Source organism: Alnus glutinosa, chromosome 14 (assembly GCF_958979055.1).
Source record: "Alnus glutinosa chromosome 14, dhAlnGlut1.1, whole genome shotgun sequence".
Lineage (NCBI taxonomy): Eukaryota > Viridiplantae > Streptophyta > Magnoliopsida > Fagales > Betulaceae > Alnus > Alnus glutinosa.
Window position 1 is genome coordinate 2452735 of NC_084899.1, and position 19691 is coordinate 2472425.

General features: G+C 34.4%; 2 protein-coding genes across 2 annotated transcripts; both read right to left on the minus strand.

Moving 5' to 3' along the window:
• Positions 1–4071: 4071 nt before the first annotated feature.
• LOC133857638 (ATP-dependent 6-phosphofructokinase 3-like) lies at positions 4072–9580 on the minus strand. Its single transcript, XM_062292921.1, has 13 exons — positions 9113–9580; positions 8620–8666; positions 8465–8504; positions 7980–8042; positions 7754–7891; positions 6701–6859; positions 6524–6577; positions 6264–6332; positions 6028–6157; positions 5320–5585; positions 5163–5208; positions 4899–5053; positions 4072–4477 (listed from the first exon to the last, which is right to left on the minus strand). The coding sequence occupies exons 1-13, from the start codon at positions 9350–9352 to the stop codon at positions 4277–4279; spliced, it is 1608 nt and encodes a 535-aa protein (XP_062148905.1). The 5' UTR covers positions 9353–9580; the 3' UTR covers positions 4072–4276.
• Positions 9581–13231: 3651 nt separating this feature from the next.
• Positions 13232–16899, minus strand: LOC133857640 (nudix hydrolase 8-like). The gene is made up of 9 exons (XM_062292925.1): positions 16770–16899; positions 16423–16670; positions 15483–15548; positions 15046–15183; positions 14810–14887; positions 14656–14706; positions 14529–14563; positions 13595–13703; positions 13232–13486 (listed from the first exon to the last, which is right to left on the minus strand). The coding sequence occupies exons 1-9, from the start codon at positions 16891–16893 to the stop codon at positions 13301–13303; spliced, it is 1035 nt and encodes a 344-aa protein (XP_062148909.1). The 5' UTR covers positions 16894–16899; the 3' UTR covers positions 13232–13300.
• Positions 16900–19691: the final 2792 nt, after the last annotated feature.

Sequence of the window (19691 nt, forward strand, 5' to 3'; positions counted from 1 at the left end):
TTCGTGTCAACCCGGCCAACCCGATTATTAATCAGGTTGAGTTCTTAAACCCGAACACGACCCTATTTTCAAACGAGTTACCTGAACACGACCCGGGTAACCCGTGAAGAAGAAGAACTAAAGAAGGCAAGAAGCGTGGCCGAGCCCATTGCTAGCCCAACGCTCAGTGATTAAGGCACTGCTCATCGTCCTCGTTGAGCTTTTCCTCATGGGCTTCCTCTACATCTGCTTGTGTTGATTCTGCGCAAACTCTACCGCCGAGTCACCGCCTCTTTCTCCTCGAATTTGTTGAGAGCCTGAGACAAATCGCGCAGTCAATCTAGTACCGGCAATGCTCGAATCATCAGCGAGTCCACTCCTTTGCACAGGTTCGACCTGGTTGGAAGATCCGACAGTAGAGAAGAGTCAGAAGACGTTTAACCTGGAGGAGGGGTCTGGAAGATCGACAGTCGAAGACCATGACTCGTGTATAGAGGTGACTCAGGAGTCAGGGGGCGTGGTTGCGTGAAATGAAACGATGAAAGAAAGGGAAAGCTAAAAAGAAAAAGGGATGCGGGTGCGGGTCGTGTGGCTAGCCGGGCTAGGTTTTTTATTTTTATTTTTTATTTATATATATATATATATATAATAATTAACGGGTTTATAATTGGGTTGACCCAATTATGACCCGAAACCGATTACTCTAAACCTAAACCCTGTATTTTCGTGTCGTGTTCGTGCCAAGTTCACGGGTCGTGTCAAAAATTGCCAACCCAATTATGACCCGAAACCGATTACTCTAAACCTAAACCCTGTATTTTCGTGTCGTGTTCGTGCCAAGTTCACGGGTCGTGTCAAAAATTGCCAACCCTACTTTCAGAGTTTGTTATCATAGTTAAACGTTACGTTTAAAAACATTAGTTAAACAATACGTTTTGGAGAAAAAAGAAACAATGATTGCGTCGTCTTCAACCTTCCCTTCTTCTACCTTTAATTTCCTTGGACCTAGTTATTACATAACGTCGGAAACAATCGTAGAAAGAAAATCACAAGCTTATATACAAAATAAAGCCCTACTCTTTTTCTCGGGAATAAGAAAATAAGTTTGTAGAGAACACTAACCCGCTGAGCAACAGTGTCGCCCACATTGACAAAATACCGCCTGAAAATACAAAAGTAGTATCTCAATGAATCATCAATTCTAACTAACATTACCAAAAGGCAAGCACATCTGCAATAATACTCCAAGTCTTAGGTAATCAGTCTAAACTGTTAGCGTTGGTTTAGCGTAAGTCCGTTGGTCAACTCGTTGTTACAAGAATATTTAGGGTGGTCCCGACATGGTCCAATTAAAATTTAAAACTGATTATTGGAAACTTAGAGTCTATATATATATATATATATAACACATCAAAATCACATGTAGGTATGTTTAGAAACAAGAATAAAATAAGATTTTATTTTACTTTTTTTAAATTTGTCACAAAAAATCAAACTATTCAAATATATTTTTCAACTTTATTTACCTTGAAATTTGTACACTAAATTATAGTTAAATTCAAATTTAAAAAATTCAAAACCCAATCAAATTCTAAATAATTTCACGAACAACAAAAATCTATTAAAATTTGGCTAAGCTGAGCTGAGTTCCTCGATTCTCGGAACTCCAAAGTTACTGAAAGCTTTCTTTTCCTTCATTTTCGCTTTCTCATCCGCCAAACGGAAGATTAGTCAACAAATTTAAGAGAAGAGATAATAATTTAATTGAATGATGGATTATGTACTCCAGGAAACGATGACGTACAGGGAGATCAGAAATATAATCAGACAAATGAGGAACGTCTTCGAGAACATAACCGGCCGAACCTGTCACGACCTTCCGCTTAAAACCATTGGAGGCTTCCATCACGACCGGCAAATACCCGTTTCTCGGACCCGAGACGAAACTCACGGAGCGGTTTCAGGAACTCGAAGAATTTCTAGAAGAATCAAGGGAGCAAAGGTTTATCGGAGGAGGAATTGGACGAGCATGAACAGAGTCCATCCAATGGGAAAGGTGTTAGAGCACTAGCAGCAGATTTTCAACCATTTTCTCTATATTTAGGGAACAAAACTACTTTTTGCTTTCCTATAAAAAAATACCCCACAATAGATTCCCTTACTTTTCTCTATATCAATTAAATATTATTTTTTTACTCTTATTTTATTATTTTTCTCTCTTTTCTACTTTTTCTCTCTTCCCTATATCAATTAATTATACTTCTTTTTTATTAAAATAATACATAGGGAATGAATAGTAGACATGTATACATAGGAAATCACTATTCATTTCCAACTCCCTCATCTAAATATAGGGCATTTGCTGTGGGAGGTTTTTTAATTTTTTCATGAAATTTTCCCTAAATATAGGGAAGGGAACCAATATAGGGAAGGGAACCAATATAGGGTAACTGCTACTAGTGCTTTTATGGCTGATCCATACATGTTGACATCCATGGATCCCACGCTGACGAGTAATTATATATGTCATATAAATATTTATTAATTGTCCATCAAATAATAAGGTGATTTTTTAAATTATTATTTGATCAATCACATATCCAATTAATTAATATTTATATGACATGTAAATTTACTCTTGAGTGTGTGTACAATATGAGTGTATGCAAATAATATAGCTCTCTATATATAAAAATGTGTTATTTATACGCACATTGTACACACATTTATGTTTGGTGTGAGACTCATATATATAGAATAAGAATGTGTTATTTGTACACACTTACATTCGGTGTGAAACACCAATGACGGATTTAAGGGGGGGCTGGGGGTGGCCATGCCCCCCCCCCCCCCCCCCCCTCAATTCCAAAAAAAGAAAAATAAAAATGTAGGTAAAATATAAAAATTATAAGATATAATATATATATATATATTAGCCTATTAACTCCTACTAAATTTTTTTTTTTTGCCCTTAGCCTCTGCCCATAAGAACTTTTGGCTCCATCTTTGGTGAAACCTGTGCATGTGAGATCCATATATGTACAAAAAAGTGGGTACAAATATCATTTACCTATAAGATGTATCCCACATGTATGGATCTCACACAAAATATATATATATATTGCAAAGGCGGGTTGTTTGTGACCCTTAAATAATGCATTTGGATCCTCTCCATTTCAAATGGAGATGATTCTCTCTAGTTAGTGGATTTTTAGGGGTATAATTGCCTTTTCATATTTTGACTTATCACATCATAATATGCTAAAATTAGAATTGGATCTAATAATGTGTATGACATTTATTATATTTAAAAATTGATGTTACAGTTCATGCAATATTTATCATATTCATGTAATATTTATCCTGTCAATCACTAAAATATAAATTATTATAGGAAATATAGTACTTATTTCTATAAAATATAGATTGTTACCTGAATTTGTAACAGATTATACCAAAAGTCAATACTCCAAACATTTTTCTTTTTAAAGATATTCGATAAGTAAAAAACAGGTTGCATTAGAGACAAATGCAATCTTAAAATCAATTTAAGAGGCTATAACTTTGTTCTAATAGTAATAAATTTTTTAAAAATAAATATTAATTTGAATATGTGATTGTAAACCAAGCCCATTTTAGAGTTTGTGAGCTATATGGATTCTATTTTATATTAAAATTTAAGACTTTTTACTATCTTTATCTCCAATGGTCCATTAATTATTTAATAGTAAGTTTCTTAAAAGAGTAAAAGTTATCTCCAAGTAGTTTACTTATATTAGGAGTTTATCTTAGAATAGAGGTAAAATTCATCTATTATTCTATATATTTGTAATTCTCTTATTGATATGCGTGAGTGATTAATAAAAAATAAGAAGAATTAATCCCAACCCTTGTGTTTGAAAAGGTCTAAGTTCCCCTATAATCTAAAATCTAGGTTATGCCCATGTCAAGCAAGGATGGGATTTGAATCACGATGTCGTCATCATCATCGGCAGATAGACACACAGCTCCATTAGGACATGATTTCCAAGCTAGGAAACGTTTAGGTCTACAATAACACAAATCACCAGCAGCAGCAGCATACGAAATTCCTTAAAAATCAATGGTTTAAGCAAATCATATTATTAGCATATCTAAATTTTGATCAAGTGGGATAACATTTCCACACAAATCTCATGGAATTGGAAGGCCCATAATTAAACAGCCAAATATCACTTACAATAGAATAAGAGTGGGCACGAACAGCTACTAATCTTTTAACTGTAGGCTACAACAATGGCAGTAACCATACACGGAATTACATATGGCTGACTTCTTTCTTCACAGCATTGTCATCCGAATCTTTCTCCTCGTCCAAAATCTGGGTTGGTGGTTCTTCCTCTCTCTTGTCTTCAATAACATCTTTAGCGCTCAAGAAGCTCGGCTGATTCGTCGAAGACAGAAGCCTAGCCCACATTCTATCAGTTATCACAACATTGTTCTGTCTCTCAATAATCCGCTGGAAACCAAAAATCCAGTGTTAGGAGAAAGTAAACCGTTACTGGCATGAAAAGAATGTTGCAGTGCTATAATATTCAACAGGTTAGATTTTATTGTTCTCATACTGGAGAGGGAGAGAGAGGAATTGCAAGTCATTTCATGCTTGTCGTATTGAAAAATCAAAGGTTCCACCAGTTTCAGTTATTTTACTACAGAAATAATCACCTCACCATAACAAAAAACTAAAAATTTAAAACAATTATTTAATTTAATATCAATGAACATACAGTATGTCTTACACATTTTCTAGGAAATAAATTTCAAGATCACAAAATCGTAAACTAAAGTATCATTCAAAAGAAATGTTATGTAAAATAATCAAATTAGAAGTTATCAGAATAGGAAACAACATCGGATATTTAAGCAAAGGGCACACTCACATCGAAGGGTATATAAGAATGTCTTCCATTGACAGGTCCAACTGTAAAACCCGTATAACCTGCCATTGCTCCATGAACAGCACTTTGAGCAAGAAGCGTGCAATATACATTGTCAGAGGCATTGCTTGGAACAGCTCGGATCATATAAGTAGGATCTGCCAAACATGCAAAACTTGATTATAATAGGAGAGAGTATTCTATATATATATTACTGATCTATACAGCATAAGCAACACAATATGTATATCAGAGCTTATTACTAACCTATATATTTGAGGTTCAAGACCATCTTATTTGAGGAAAAATGATCCTGCAAAAACAGTAATATCACATTAATCAGAGTGAAGATAAACAATAATATCCAGGGGAAAAAAAACCATACGTGACATTAAGGCAAGACCATTCACTCTAGCATCCACACCTTAATTTTCTGCGATATCCAAAGCCCAACATCAGGGAGAAGCTTGTTTCCTGAAGCATCCTGCTTATCCATAGAATGAATGCTCTCAGTAAGTAAATCCTGTCCCGCGCCTTCAGCTATGACAAGAACAAAGTGCCCATTTTCTCTGAGTCGTTTCTCTATGTATTCGAAAAGTCCACCTGGACCTTCAAGATAAAAGGGTGACTCAGGAATCAAGCAACAGTCCACATCTCGGCTAGCAAGAGTAGCATACATCGCAATAAACCCTGCACCAAAGCAATGTAAAGTTAGCAGAGTCAAATGACATCGGAAACAAATTGGGTCATTCTGTCAAGAAAGGGAAATACACACTTCAAGTCCAGGCAAGGACACCATGAAATGATTGGGGAAGAAAAGGAAAAAAACTAAGATTTGACCACCAGGGAAGAGTAAACTGAGAGTCCCAATCACTTATTATTTTATGCTCAAAAGTATTTTAAAATCTTGCAATTTACCATCTTAACAAAAATTAACAAACCCATACACATAATTGCATTGAACTTTAACAAATTTAATAGGAATATTAAAACTAAAATAACCAAATTAATTATTACATCTGAAAAATATAACTTGACCAAATTAAACCCTAAAGATTGGTGGACGTGAAGACTACTCTAATTACGTAGATTAACAGAAATTTTTTTTTTTCATAAGTTAAGTATAACTTACCACTGTAGCGACCCATCAACTTCACAACCCCAATACCATTCTCAAAACTTCCAGCTTCAACATGTGCTGCATTAATAGCACGCTGAGCCTCCTCAACAGCGGTGTCAAAGCCGAAGGACTTGTCAATAACCTGCATAAGCAAGAAATAGCATGCAGTCAAAACAAAGTGCTCAGATAATCAAGCATTATATTTGATAGTGAAAGTCCAGTAGGTAGGGAACACCCAAGAGACATACTGGAATGTCGTTATCAATGGTTTTGGGGATTCCAGCGACTGCAACTTGGAGACCACGCCTTCTGATTTCCTGCATGAGTTAACAATAACTTGCATAAGGTAATGGCAATCAGTTTTTTACATATTTCAATAGATAAGACACCTTCACCAATTTTTTTTTTTTTTTTTTTTGGGGGGGGGGGGGGGGTGGGGGGGGCTTAAAAGGCAAGATCTCAAACGATAGGACATTTATCGATTAGCATTTCTAAAAACATTAAATACCTCGAATATGACAGAGGCCCCTCTTTGAGTTCCATCTCCTCCAATAATATAAACCTGAGATCCAGAGGATTATAAATCAAATGCCCATGAATTGAGAGGATGGTCTTGGTCAGGATAAATGCATATAACAAAATCTTTCAAGTGATGAACAAACTGGACTAAAGACATTATATATACCTGGTTTATTCCCCGATCTTGAATGCTGTCAACTATCTTTGAGGTATCATGGCCACCTCGTGAGGACCCAATGATGGTTCCACCACGTTTATGGATATCATTCACAACCTTAGGTGTTAAAGTAATTGTATTTTTAGCATAGAAACCCCTGTATCCTCCCTAAAGATTCCATCAACTTCATTAATCATTGATTCCAACAAATTATCCAGTACAAAAAATAAATTGATACATAATTCAAATGCTTCAAATGCTCTCAACAACTAAGGCAAAATGAAAGAAAGGGGAAAAAGTAAAGAACTAGCAATTGACATGATTTCCAAATTCAAATGTCTTCCAGGCCAGGGTTAAAGTCAAATGGGAAAGGAGTAGGCCACCACATTTTTGTCAATTCAACGTTTTTTTATGGTTTTTATTTATCTATTTGTTTTTGGTTAGGAAAATCAGCAAGTTAACCCAGATGGCAAAGATGCGCTACACCAGCAGGGCATTACATCGACCTGTGCCATTAATGTCCCAATGAATTTTTAAAACTTGACCGTCTTTAACAAATATCCTGGTTCCTGTCCACTTTCTAGATAGAGCCGTGATTGATTATATTTTAGTGCAAAAAAGCCATCAGGTCCATTAAGAGAGAACAATGCAAATAATGCTTGCATTAGCAGTTCTGCCAGTTCCCTTAGCATTACGTATGCCTAAACACCCTTTTAGAAAGGAAAAAAGAAAGCCCTACATACTTGGCTAAATGGAAAAGAGGAGATAGATGTCCAGCTGAAAAGATGCATAACACTCAATTTTTAATCAAGGAAAGCATAGGTGTTTCGGATTTCGTTTTTATTCTTGTGAATGCAAACAACACGGAAGGTATTTATTTAACCTATCCTCTGGGATGTTTCCATTCTGAGTGATCACATATTCTTTCCATTACTTCTCTTCTCTCCTCCTCAGTGTGTGACAGTCAGTATGTGACAGTTGGTTTTCTTCTTTCTTTCTGTTTTGTTGGGGGAAAGGGGGTTTCAATGAGATATAGGAGTAGAGATTTTAATAATTACTTACTTCAATTCCCAGAACTTTCTTTACGCCATACATATGGTACAAGCCACATACAATCTCCCTGATCACTGTGTTGAGTCCAGGACAAAGACCCCCACATGTCACAATACAAGCAAGAACATCATCTGGCTCAAAATACACCTGAACAACATATAACAACATACATAAATGACAAGGATTTGGTTTTCCATTACTTCAACCCACTCATGAAAGCACCCAAAATACATACCCTTTGACGGGGTCCAGCACGTCGAAAATGTATACCTCTTGGACTATCTTTGTGAACTACAATCTACAACAGCAAAAGAGCAAAAAAAAAATGCATGAAATGAAAATCTAGACTTCTAGTTCATCAAAAAAGAGTGGTAATCAAAGATGCATCCTACAACAATTGCCTTCCCACGCATTCAGATCCGAGGGAACCCACACCTGCCCTTGGGGTTGGGGATGCAGGCACCTACTTATAAGAGAAGTTTAACCATTAGGAAAACTCCTTTCGTACCACCTACCCATACCCATAAAGTAGTAACATAAGTAATCCATCTACGCATGCCCTCTTCATGTCAATTTTACTCTGAATCATAAACTACGAAGCCAAGAACATAATCAATTGCATTATCTCTCCTCTTTCCTGATAATCACAAGCTTATATACAAAATAAAGCCCTTCTGTTTTTCTCAGGAATAAGAAAATAAGTTTGAACAGAACACTAACCCGCTGAGCAACAGTGTCGTCCACATTGACAAAATACTGCCTGAAAATACAAAAGTAGTATCTCAATGAATCATCAATTCTAACCAACATTACCAAAAGGCAAGCACAGCAAATTTCATCAATCCATCGAAGCGCGTGAGCGAAGGTGAACTCACTTAACAACCGAGTATGCAGGATTGTCTTGCAAAGGATTCGTATAGGTCTGTCAGGAAAATCAAAATGCTAAATAAGAAAAAATATATATAAACGCATCAAAATTACTAAATAACCAGACTAAAAATCAACATAATCGCCAAAATAATTCATTTTAAAAAGCAAAGCTTAACGCCATAATTGTAGTGAAAACAAAAAGAAAGAAAATCAAACAGAACGATTTCCTAGGATTGAAAATAACAGAGGTCTCAGCTTCACATTCAATCCCAATCAAATTCTAAATAATTTAACGAACAAAACAAATCTATCAAAATTTGGGTAAGCTGAGCTGAGTTCCTCGATTCTCGGAACTCAAAAGTTACTGAAGGCTTTCTTTTCCTTCCTTTTCGCTTTCTCATCCGCCAAACGGAAGATTAGTCAACAAATTTCAGAGAAGAGATAATATTAATAATTTAAATGATGATGAATTATGTAATCTAGGAAACGACGACGTACATGGAGATCAGGAATATAATCAGACAAATGAGGAACGTCTTCGAGAACATAACCGGCCGAACCGGTCACGACCTTCTTCTTACAACCGTTGGAGGCTTCCATCACGACCGGCGAATACCCGTTTCTCAGACCCGAGACGACACTCACGGAGCGGTTTTTGGAACTCGAAGAACTTTTAGAAGAATCAAGGGAGCAAAGGTTTAAAGGAGAAGGAATTGGACGAGCATGAGCGGAGTCCATCAAATGGTAAAGGTGTTCTGAGTGGTCGAAGAAGAAGAAGAACCGAATGCCATATTTGAAGGCGAAACGGAGTTTGACCAAACGGCAAAAAAGTCCACGAGACGGTCGTCAAAGTAAGATACCAGAATCTAGAAACGCCGAACGCTGAGTTTGTGCGCTCTGGTTTTTGAGATCGAAAAGTAAAACCGGTGGCTTTTTCTCTATTCCCCCTTTTTGGTTCTTGTGCACAAAAAATAAAATAGTTTTTTTTTTTTTTTTTTTTAAATCAAAAATAAAATAGTATTTAAAAAAAAAGGGTGATGCTCACGCTTAAAAGAACTATTATGGAAATGACGTGGGTGGCAAGCGCATTATTATGCTGGTTGTCCGTGACCCTTAAATAATTGAGCAGTTATTTCTTTTATAAATAAATAGTGAAAATGACATTATTGATTTCCCACATCATCGTATATTAAAATTGGGATGGGGACCTAACAAGGTATATGACACTTGTAATATTTATAAAATGATGTTGTAATTTAAGTGATATTTATTATGTTCATGTAATATTCATTATTATAAAATATGTAACACATTTTTATAAAATATAGATTGTTATCTGAATTTGTAAGAGATTATACCAAAAGTCAATATTAATTTGAATTATATGATTGTAAACCAAGCCCCTTTTAGAGTTTATGGGCTATATGTATTCTATCTCCTATCCGTTGGATATGTTGTTAATTATTGCAGAATTTATAAAAATTGAATGAAGGAATATAATTCCCTTTTTGGGTTTGGAGCGTATTAATATAATTTCAGGATGTTTTCTTTTGCAACAAGAAAGAATGCTTTTGCTTTTACTTTTCAAAAAAAAACAGAAAAAGAATGCTTTTGGACCAAGTCGCCAATTCAATCAATATGCAAATCTAAAAAGTTAATTTAAAATTAATATTAACTATTCAATTAAATCGGATCCGATTGTGAAATTTCTTTCTATTCTTATACCGGTATGGTGTTCATTTACTGATTGATGTGAGAATACATAATTGATTAAATAATTAAAAAAATTATTAAGTCAAATTTATTGCTTGATTATTTTATCAATTATATAAATTATCGCAATCAATTTTTAAATAACTTTATAATAGAAATTATAATGATCTTAACAACGTTCCTAAACATTAGGATGCATTGAATAAAATAGTTGCGTAGTCCAAAACATCTTGATTGTGATTTGTGAGAATAGATATTTTCCAAAAATATGGAATTCGTTATTTAATTAAAAGTTTGATAAAGTCAAATATTAAACTAAATAAATAGTAAAAAAACTTATATAGACGAGTTAATCACCGCACACGTGTAACGTCATTTTCCAGGATGGCAGCTATCAAAAGACACATGGGAGTTACGTGACGTATAAATCGGGACGCGAGGTTCATGGAAGGTGATGAGTTGGACAAGTTAGACTTTAAGACCTTGTGTGTACTGTTTTCTAGAATTTGTCCAAATCCCTGGTCTATTTGATGGGGGACAACTCTAAAACATCGGACGACCACCAGTTTTGACCGCTACAAATTTTTAATTTTGGTACTTTTTATTATGGTATTTTATTTTTAACTGTTATGTAATTTAATTTTTAGACTTTGAATTATGTTAATTTAATTGAGCTTTATGTTATTTTAATGGGCTTTCAGTCCAAGAATCACTAAGCTCAAGATTAAGGTTTAATCCTTAATCTATTTAGGCATTTTTATTTATTTATTTACGTAGTAAGCATTTATTTTAAATAAATAAATAAAAAAACAATTTACTGTTATCACCTCCTGATTTTTCTTTTATCCGGTGCCTATTGTTTTTCGTCGATAGCCCTCTTTTTCTATCTCGAGTAAATGAATAAGATTTATTATGGTGTGTTTGAGTATTGAATTTTTGAAATCATAATTGAATTTTTATTTTTTTTACAAATTTCGAGGCAAAAAAATGTGTTCGGGTGTTGAATTTTTAGATTGAAAAATATTATTTTTTAATTGTAAGAAATGATTAGAAGTTTGAAAAGTTGTATATAATGATTAGTATTGTGAAAAATTGTGTAGAATAATAATTTATTATATATTGATTGTTTAATTAAAAAATATATAAATAATAATTTTTTTCAAAAAAACATAATTAAAATTAAAATTAAAAAAAAAAAAAAAAAAAGATGAAGAGGGTGGCCGCACGCCACCCCCAGAGGTGACTGGGGGTGGCGCATGGTCACCCCAGTGGTCAGGAGAGGCCGCGCGGCCACCCCCAAGGGTCGGGGGTGGCGCGAGGCAACCCACGGCCACCCCAGTGGTCGAGGGAGACCGCACGACCACCCCTTATGGTCGGGGGAGGCCGTGCGGCCACCCCAAGGGTTGGAGGTGACCGCGCGGCCACCCCCAAAAGGGTGGCTGCCAACCGGCGGCCACTCCTCTGTTTTTTTTTTTTTTTTTTTTGATTTAATTTATTATTATTTTATTAATTAAATGTGGGACCCACGTATTTTTGGAGACAACTTGTCCTGCGCGTGGGTCCTAGTCATCAAATCAGACCGATGAGAATGTCGGCCTTGAATTGAAACAAAATTTTGATAAAATTCAAGTTTTTTGACAGGTGGGCGGATTTTTTCTAAAATCCGAATAGAATAAGTATTATATTCTCAATCCAAACAAACCATTTAGACACTTTACCTTAACTCTATTGTTTTTTAATAGATGAAGAAAATAGAGGTATAAAACATAAACACGGGGACAAAAGATTATAAGAGTTCGTTTTTCCATTGTCGAGAGGAAATTTTACTAAAATACAACCCTATCAGAAAATTTGATTAAAGCGGCCTATCGAATTAAATTGTGAGCGTAAAAAATTAGCACTCATGTAAATGATAGAGGTTGACTAGCTTTGAAAAGAAGTTACCAAGCCAAGGTTGTTTGAAATTGAAAAAAAAAATCTTCCAATTTGAAGTTAGGTGACTGTGTTGAACGGCAAAGATCACTCTCTAAAATGATGTTGCCAATCTTAAAATCAAGGGTTGAGTGTCTCACCAATGGTTTTCAAATACAAATGAAGCGTGTTATGAATTTGTAGACACATATAATGTAAAGAGTCATGTTATTTAGTACACTTATATTCATTTTTTATTTTATTTTTTAAAAAATCAGTCATAAGATCTGTAGGACTTACCTATGTGAAAAGTGTGGATCCTACACAGGAGCGGAGCCAGCTTTTAGACTTTAGAAAGGCCAAATTGACAAAAAAAAAAAATTAGAAGTAAAATTTAATTTAATTGTTTTTTTTTTTGGGAGGGGTAGGAACCTTTGGCTTGGGGGGCCTACCAAGGGGTAGCTCCGCCCCTAATCCTACATTATTTTAATGTTTTTTTTCAAAATTACCAACAAATAACCAAAACATAAAACATTTTTTCAAATATAAATTCTATAAAAAATAAAAAAACACCTCGTACAAAAAAATCAAACATACCCATAAATTTCTATAACATGAATCTTGCAATTTTCTACAAAATTAAAGCATATGCTTTTAGCCAGTCCTATTACAATCGACTTCGACGACTTGTAAATAGTCTCTGCCATTTTCTTTTCTCTTGTTCACTAGTTTAATTTTCTTGTACTATTCAATTCTTTGACCCCAATTTCCCCACAATGGGGTCAAATGATTTTTGAATATGAATTTTCTTTTCGTCAACTCATTTTTAAGTGTTACTTTTTCCCCCAAAGAAAATAACACATCTAGAAGCACATGATCAATGCCAAAAGTATTATTAGTGCCTTTTCACTTTTAATAAAAACATTGTGCCAAAACCACGTACTAGAGTCTTTGTTTTCTGTTATCCAGATGAATATATTAAAACACACAATATTCTTAAAAAGACAATTTTATTTTATTTTTTTTCCTTTATTTCTCATCAAAAAAAAAAAAAAAAAAAAACTAAATTTTATTTGATTCATCATAGTACAAGTACGATAATTGCCCATCGAATTTTGAGGCGAGCTGATGTGGTATGAATCCACTGTAACGATCTTCATTTGCTGCTAAACAAATTTCAATGGCCTTCTTTGACAGGTGGTCTTCTTGATAAAATGGCTGTCCGATTAATTCGTCGATTGGCATCCACTGAAGAATTAAACACAGCTCCAGCACGATCAAATGAAAGAACTGGCCGGCAATGGCGAAGAAGACGTACAATAATCGATGAATTATATGATTAAAAGCATTAATTACCTTAGCATCTTGAATTTCCTTCTCATCGATCGTGATTTCGTAGGACAATGGCTTAAGCATGCACACGAAGAGCAAATCCGACGTCTCGAAAGCCACAAGGTGGGCATGTCTTTGAGGTTGTACCCAACAAATAGTAAAAAGAAATAGACAAATTAACATGTTTGGCATTAGGGGCCGGTTTCAAAACCAAATTCAAACACAGGTCACAGAAACCATGTGGATTTCTCAGAAGAGTACAAAAACATATTCCTTAGTCACATGCATGGTGGCTGCCACGCAGATCTGAGAGCCATGTGTGGTTGTTGGATAAATTAAGTGGCAAATTCGATGGCCACATGATTGTTGCCAAAAGGACCGGATCGACGGCTACGCACGGCGCCAATAAGTAGATCTGGCAACCACACACTAGTCGCCATGTGGATCCAATGGTCACGTGCTTATTAAAAATGATTGAGTCCCATATTATAACAACCCACCTCCAATGACATAATATTGTCCGCTTTTGGCTCTCCAAACCAAACTTCTCAGGAGGTCACCCATCCTGGAATTATTCTCGCAGGAGCACACTTAACTGCGGAGTTCTGATAGATTCATGACCATCACGGCTTTAAAACACGTTGTGTCATAAATGATGCATTTATACATATAAGCGCATCCTCATTCGCAGGCGATGTGAGACGTCACACATATTGGAAAGATATTATTTTAAAATGTGTTTTTTGTTTAAAAAATGTATTATGTTGTGATATAAAAGTTAAAAAAATAGTTTTGATTTAAGTGTTTTATGTTTTCAAATCTTTGTTAAATGTTTTTGTTTTAAAAATTAAAAATTAAAAAAAGAAAGTAAAAAGTAAAAAGTGTTATCAAAACAAAGCAAATAGTCCCGTTTAATTTGGAAATTGAAGGCTTTTATAGTGCCGGATGAAAACAATACCTGAAAGCAACCATTTGCAGGAAGATTGTGTCAACCTGTGAATTGAAGGGGGGTAACTCATAAGTAATTAACGAGCAGCAACATTGATAATTAATGATAATATCCAGAAAGTTGAACATATTCTTACCCCAGTTTCTTCTTTCACTTCCCTGATAGCTCCAGCGAATATGTCTTCAGACTGAGAATCAGCCAAAAGAAGCACTCACTGTTATTAGCCCTTCAATGCAAAATTTCAAAAAAAAATATCATAAAATTCAATGAGCAGAAAATATATATTTCACCTTGTTGATATAACCAGTGGGCAACTTCCACAAACCCGAGCAACTACAAGGAGTACATTTCTCTTTCACCACAAGGACCTAATTAAACGTAGTTCACCCACAAAAACTCTACTAATTATGAAGTATTAGAAATATTAATTATACCAATTATTAAATAAGATAATATTAACCTTTTAAGACATTAACTTTATATAATATTCCCAATTTAAAACCTAAATAAAATTAAATTGAAGTGCCTGCTTTTTGTCATTAATCACAAATCCTGCAACGCCTATCTGATGTGAAGGGCTAGCAGGAAGCAAGCAGGGCTCATTAGGAATCCAATATGTTAACATAACATATCCTGAATCAGCATGGTGGTAATTGAAACCCTCCTGAAAACCAAGAAACAGAGAGGTTAAACAACAATTAATTTGCAACTTACTGAATAATCAAGTTCGTAAGCACAAAGTTTTCCTCCGAATTGTATTTCAATCCAGTCTATTAAACTGATATATGTGTCTGAAATATAGACTAGGTTGAAAGAATTTATTTTAATCCAATTTTGAAGAAATTTTTTATCCAATTCATAATGATTTAATGACAATTAACATGACAAATAAAGTCATATTAGTAGTGTTAAGGAGAAAAGAGGCCTTTTGCTTAATTAGACAATGGAACATTGGAACATTACCTGAATTGCAATTGGAACAAGATCAGCTTGCTCTTGTAGTATTTGGAGCCATACTCCCTTTTTCCCCTGCATTTCACAGAATAGTAGGTATCATTGACAGCATCTTCAGCAACTATGAGTTCTAATCTAGAATGGTGACGTTGAATCACCAAATATCTCAAAAGTTTATGCAAAATGATGAATTTAATTATCATTCACTTATTATTTTAACACTCCTCGTGTGTGGCTTAAACCATTTGGTCCATCCCAAATAAGTGATGTCTAACATGTAAAATATTTAACTAAAATAAGGTAAATTGTTGAGTCGGTAATTAAACTCAGGATCTCCGTTATTATGGGCTTGTTTGGCAAGGAAGAGAAAATTCTCCCTCCCCTTCTTTACTTTTTCAAAAAACAATCAACTTAAAAATATTTTAACTTTATATCACATCAATAACTTTTTATTATTATTTAAATAAAAAAAATTAACTGCAATACAAATTTTTTTTATTTTTTCATATAAATTCTTTTTACTTTATATCACATCTATCACTTCTTACTACTACTCCCAACTCACGCTCCCTTACCAAACAAGGCCTCTAAATGTTAAATTAATGATTAGCCAAAAAGCTTAAGTTAATAAAAAATTGTGAATTTCATCATTTAAAAATTAATATTCTAATTGAAAAACTCACGACGACTCCAAACTATGTTAAATTATTAATTAAATAATTAAAATTTTTATTTCTTTTGAGCTTAACCTTTTTGAGATAATTAGTGATTTAACATGATATCGAAGCTAAGATCTTAAGTTGAGTTCAAATCTTAACTCTACAGTTTCTCTCCAATTTTAACTATAATAGTCGACGTGTTGTCTAATCTCACACGTGCGTGGGAGGGGGTATTAAGATTTAAGAGTATCAGAGCAAATGTCCAAGCTTAATGCTAAAAAAGTATCTACCTTCAACTTCCAGTCGGACAAAGAAGCTCGAAGGGCAGAGGCAAAGGCATTTGCGCTCGAAGGTAAGCTCTCTGGATCGATAATGACCCCATCATATTCATCGTCCCAAGCATCAAGCAACTCAACTGCTGTGCTTGGGGATGATATATTGGGAGATAAAACTTGCAATCCCTTTTTCTTCTGAACATGGCTGCCCCCATGAAACGGCAAAGGAGAGGACTTGATCAGTATAGGCTTGCTCAAGAAACCTGGACAAAAGAATGAAGAAGTTATTGACAGTGATATCCATTCTTTTTATCTTAGATTAAATGTAATGATCACAACTAATTAAGAAAAATAATACAAACCCTTTGATAACCATTGGAAGCTGCAGTCTTTTGCCCAGGAGGAATTACTTCTTGGCTCCTCTATGAGGCAGAGTCGCTGAAAGTAAAAACCTGTCCTTTGACAGGCATTCACCACTGCTGCCATTATTGCCACGCTGATCACTTCCCATATGCATATATATATATATATATAGCCTTGCAGAGAGATGCACTTGATTCTGCTGAAGCAGCAAAAAGAAAAAAGAATACTGGGGGAATACTATTCTGCAGGCCAAGTAGGAGGAAAGAGATGGCAATTCAATTTTCGAAGTTGAAGTTTTAACCAAACAAAACGTTTAAGTTTTAACCAGTTTATCCTTGTTTATCTTAGCTGAAAACAATAATCAATCACTCTCACATTCCAATAATTTCGCAGCCCTTATTCAATAATAATTTTAAAAGCTATATCAATTTTTGGCATAAAATGATGATACGACATAACATTTCTTTGAGCTACTATAGCTTCCATATTTTCAATTGGAAATGGCTTGCATCTTATTTCCGTGTGTGAACATGACACATTCATATACAGATACGTGTGCAATATCTTCTTTTTTCGGACATGTACAGGATATGTGCCCACATCGAGTAATGCTATATACTATCTTTTTATCCCTTCAAAGTTTATGTGGCTTTTAAAATCGCCATTAGATTAATATCATTATTGAATTTTAATCAAATAATGATTTTAAAAGTCACATTAATTTTAGAAGAATAAAAGGACGATAACAAGGTAGTATATAACATTACTTGCCTATGATCTCCTAGTTTGGCAAGAACAAAGAATATCTTTAATTATCACAAAAATTTAATTGGATAGAAAATCATCATTTAATTCTATTTTAATACTTTACATGTTCATTAATATTTTTTTAATTTGTACAATGGTTGTATGACAAGTACCAAATGGAGAGCTGAAAAGAAGATAAAAGGTTAGAGAGGTCCGTCGAAAGCTCGTCAAAACCTCTTTCGATGTTGTTTCCAAGAGGTAGTTCAATCGACTAGGGACCACGCTTCATGAAGCGGATGTCACTAGTTCGAATGAAGCGTAGTCCCTAGTTCGAATCCCTCTTCCACCTCTTGTGTGGACATGTCAAAAAAAAAAAAAATCTCTTTCGATGTTTAAGTTCGTTATGATAGGAGACGAAGTAAATTGACAGGGTTTAAGTAAGGGAATAGAGATACGTACAGGGGCAGAGCCAGGCTTCCAACTTTGGGGGGCAGGATTGAAAAAATAATAATAATAATAATTGGGAGTGCAAATCTGAAAAAATAAAAAAATAAAAATTCAGTAGTAAAATTTTAATTAATTTTTTTTTTTCTTAAGAAAACCTTCGGCCCCTATCCAGATATGTACTTGGTGAAAGATTCTCCTCTTCTTATTTAGGCTCATTGTTCCAGCCTCTCCTAATTAAGTAGGGTTTTGGGACTCTGCTCAAATTCTAATTATCTATGTTCGGTTGTCAGAAGAATACGAATATCGTGCAGTTAATCCGTTTGTAACTTTTTGTTTGTAGATGATCAAAACCAGAGCATTTTGAGACTACAAATTGCTCTAGATCGAATACGTCATGATTTTGATATTAGAGGTTTATAAGCTTTTCACTAGTTGTACGTACCCATATGGAAATATTCTTATTCCCCATATCCCTGGATTATTCCCTCTTCTTCGGTTTTGTTCGTCGATCTATATTTACCTCTATGCTTCAAAATAGCAATTTGTTGAGCTCAGGCCACCCCTCATATCTTAAGCCCCGTTTAATTCGTGGGATAGGCTCTTGAAATTGAATGAATATTCTATAAAAATAGTCATTACTTTCATACTTTGCTTGATAGGAATTTATTTTTTGAAATAATTATTTTTATTGGAATAAATATCCCCTTTGGAAAAAGAATGCGTACCTTTCAAGAATCAGAATGAGCTTCATCCCCATATATGTTGAGAAGATTGGAACGAATTTTTAATTTGTAATATTCCTGAAAAGAGACAAAAGGGTGCAGGCCAATATCCTAGCAGAACAATTTGAACAAGTGTCCCATGTCCCATATTTGTACGTAGCTCATCATCAGAAGAACAAGTTGTGCTGGCCATCTTGACGAGGCATTGCCTCCACGAATTTTTTATTCTTTTTAATAATAGATGATTTAAGAATTAAATGACTGTGTCGTATAATATATGCATAATTGTATCATTGGCCTCTGTGAAATGTCATAATTATTTTTCATTTTTTATGGTTTAAAAAATTTATGAGAGGTCCTTGTAGTAAGCAATAATTACAAATCGATCCTTGGCGTCAAATTCCATTAAAATTTTTGACAGATTCTGTTAAATGCCACATCAGATCAATAAGAATGCGACAAATGTCAATCTTAATAAAAAAAATTTATTAAAAAATAAATAAATAAACTTATTTTTTTTTAAAAAAAAAAATTTAAAAAAAAAACAAAAAAGCAAGGGGTGGCCGCGGCCTCCTCAAAGGCTGGGGGTGGCTATCGGGCCACACCCAGTAGATCCAGGAGTGGCCCAGCCACCCCTTGCTTTTTTCTTTTCTTTTTTTAATTTTGATTTTTTTAAAAAAATAAGTTTATTTATTTATTTTTTATTAAGATGGACACGTGTCGCGTTCTTATTAGTCTGACGTGACGCTGACGTGGCATTTAACAAAATCTGTCAAAAATTTTAACGAAATTTGATGCTAGGGATCAATTTGTAATTATTGCTTACTACAAGGATTTCTCACGAACTTTTTAAACCATAGGAAGTGAAAAATAATTATGACATACCACATGGACCAATGGTGCAATTATCCCTATAATATATTAGGGTAGTAATGTGGTATATATCAATAATTAACTGTTTGTATTATAAAAGGAGGAGATATGATTCTTCACCACCTAAATATA

Coding starts and splice junctions, on each gene's coding strand:
- LOC133857640 (XM_062292925.1), bottom strand. CDS start 16,893: ATGGCAGCAGTGGTGAATGCCTGTCAAAGGACAGGTTTTTACTTTCAG. Junction 16,671..16,769: donor CTTCCAATGGTTATCAAAGG/GTTTGTATTATT, acceptor TCTTTTGTCCAG/GTTTCTTGAGCAAGCCTATA. Junction 15,549..16,422: donor TGTCCGACTGGAAGTTGAAG/GTAGATACTTTT, acceptor TGTGAAATGCAG/GGGAAAAAGGGAGTATGGCT.
- LOC133857638 (XM_062292921.1), bottom strand. CDS start 9,352: ATGGACTCCGCTCATGCTCGTCCAATTCCTTCTCCTTTAAACCTTTGC. Junction 6,333..6,523: donor GGGCCTCTGTCATATTCGAG/GTATTTAATGTT, acceptor TAACTCATGCAG/GAAATCAGAAGGCGTGGTCT. Junction 6,158..6,263: donor CCATTGATAACGACATTCCA/GTATGTCTCTTG, acceptor TTGCTTATGCAG/GTTATTGACAAGTCCTTCGG.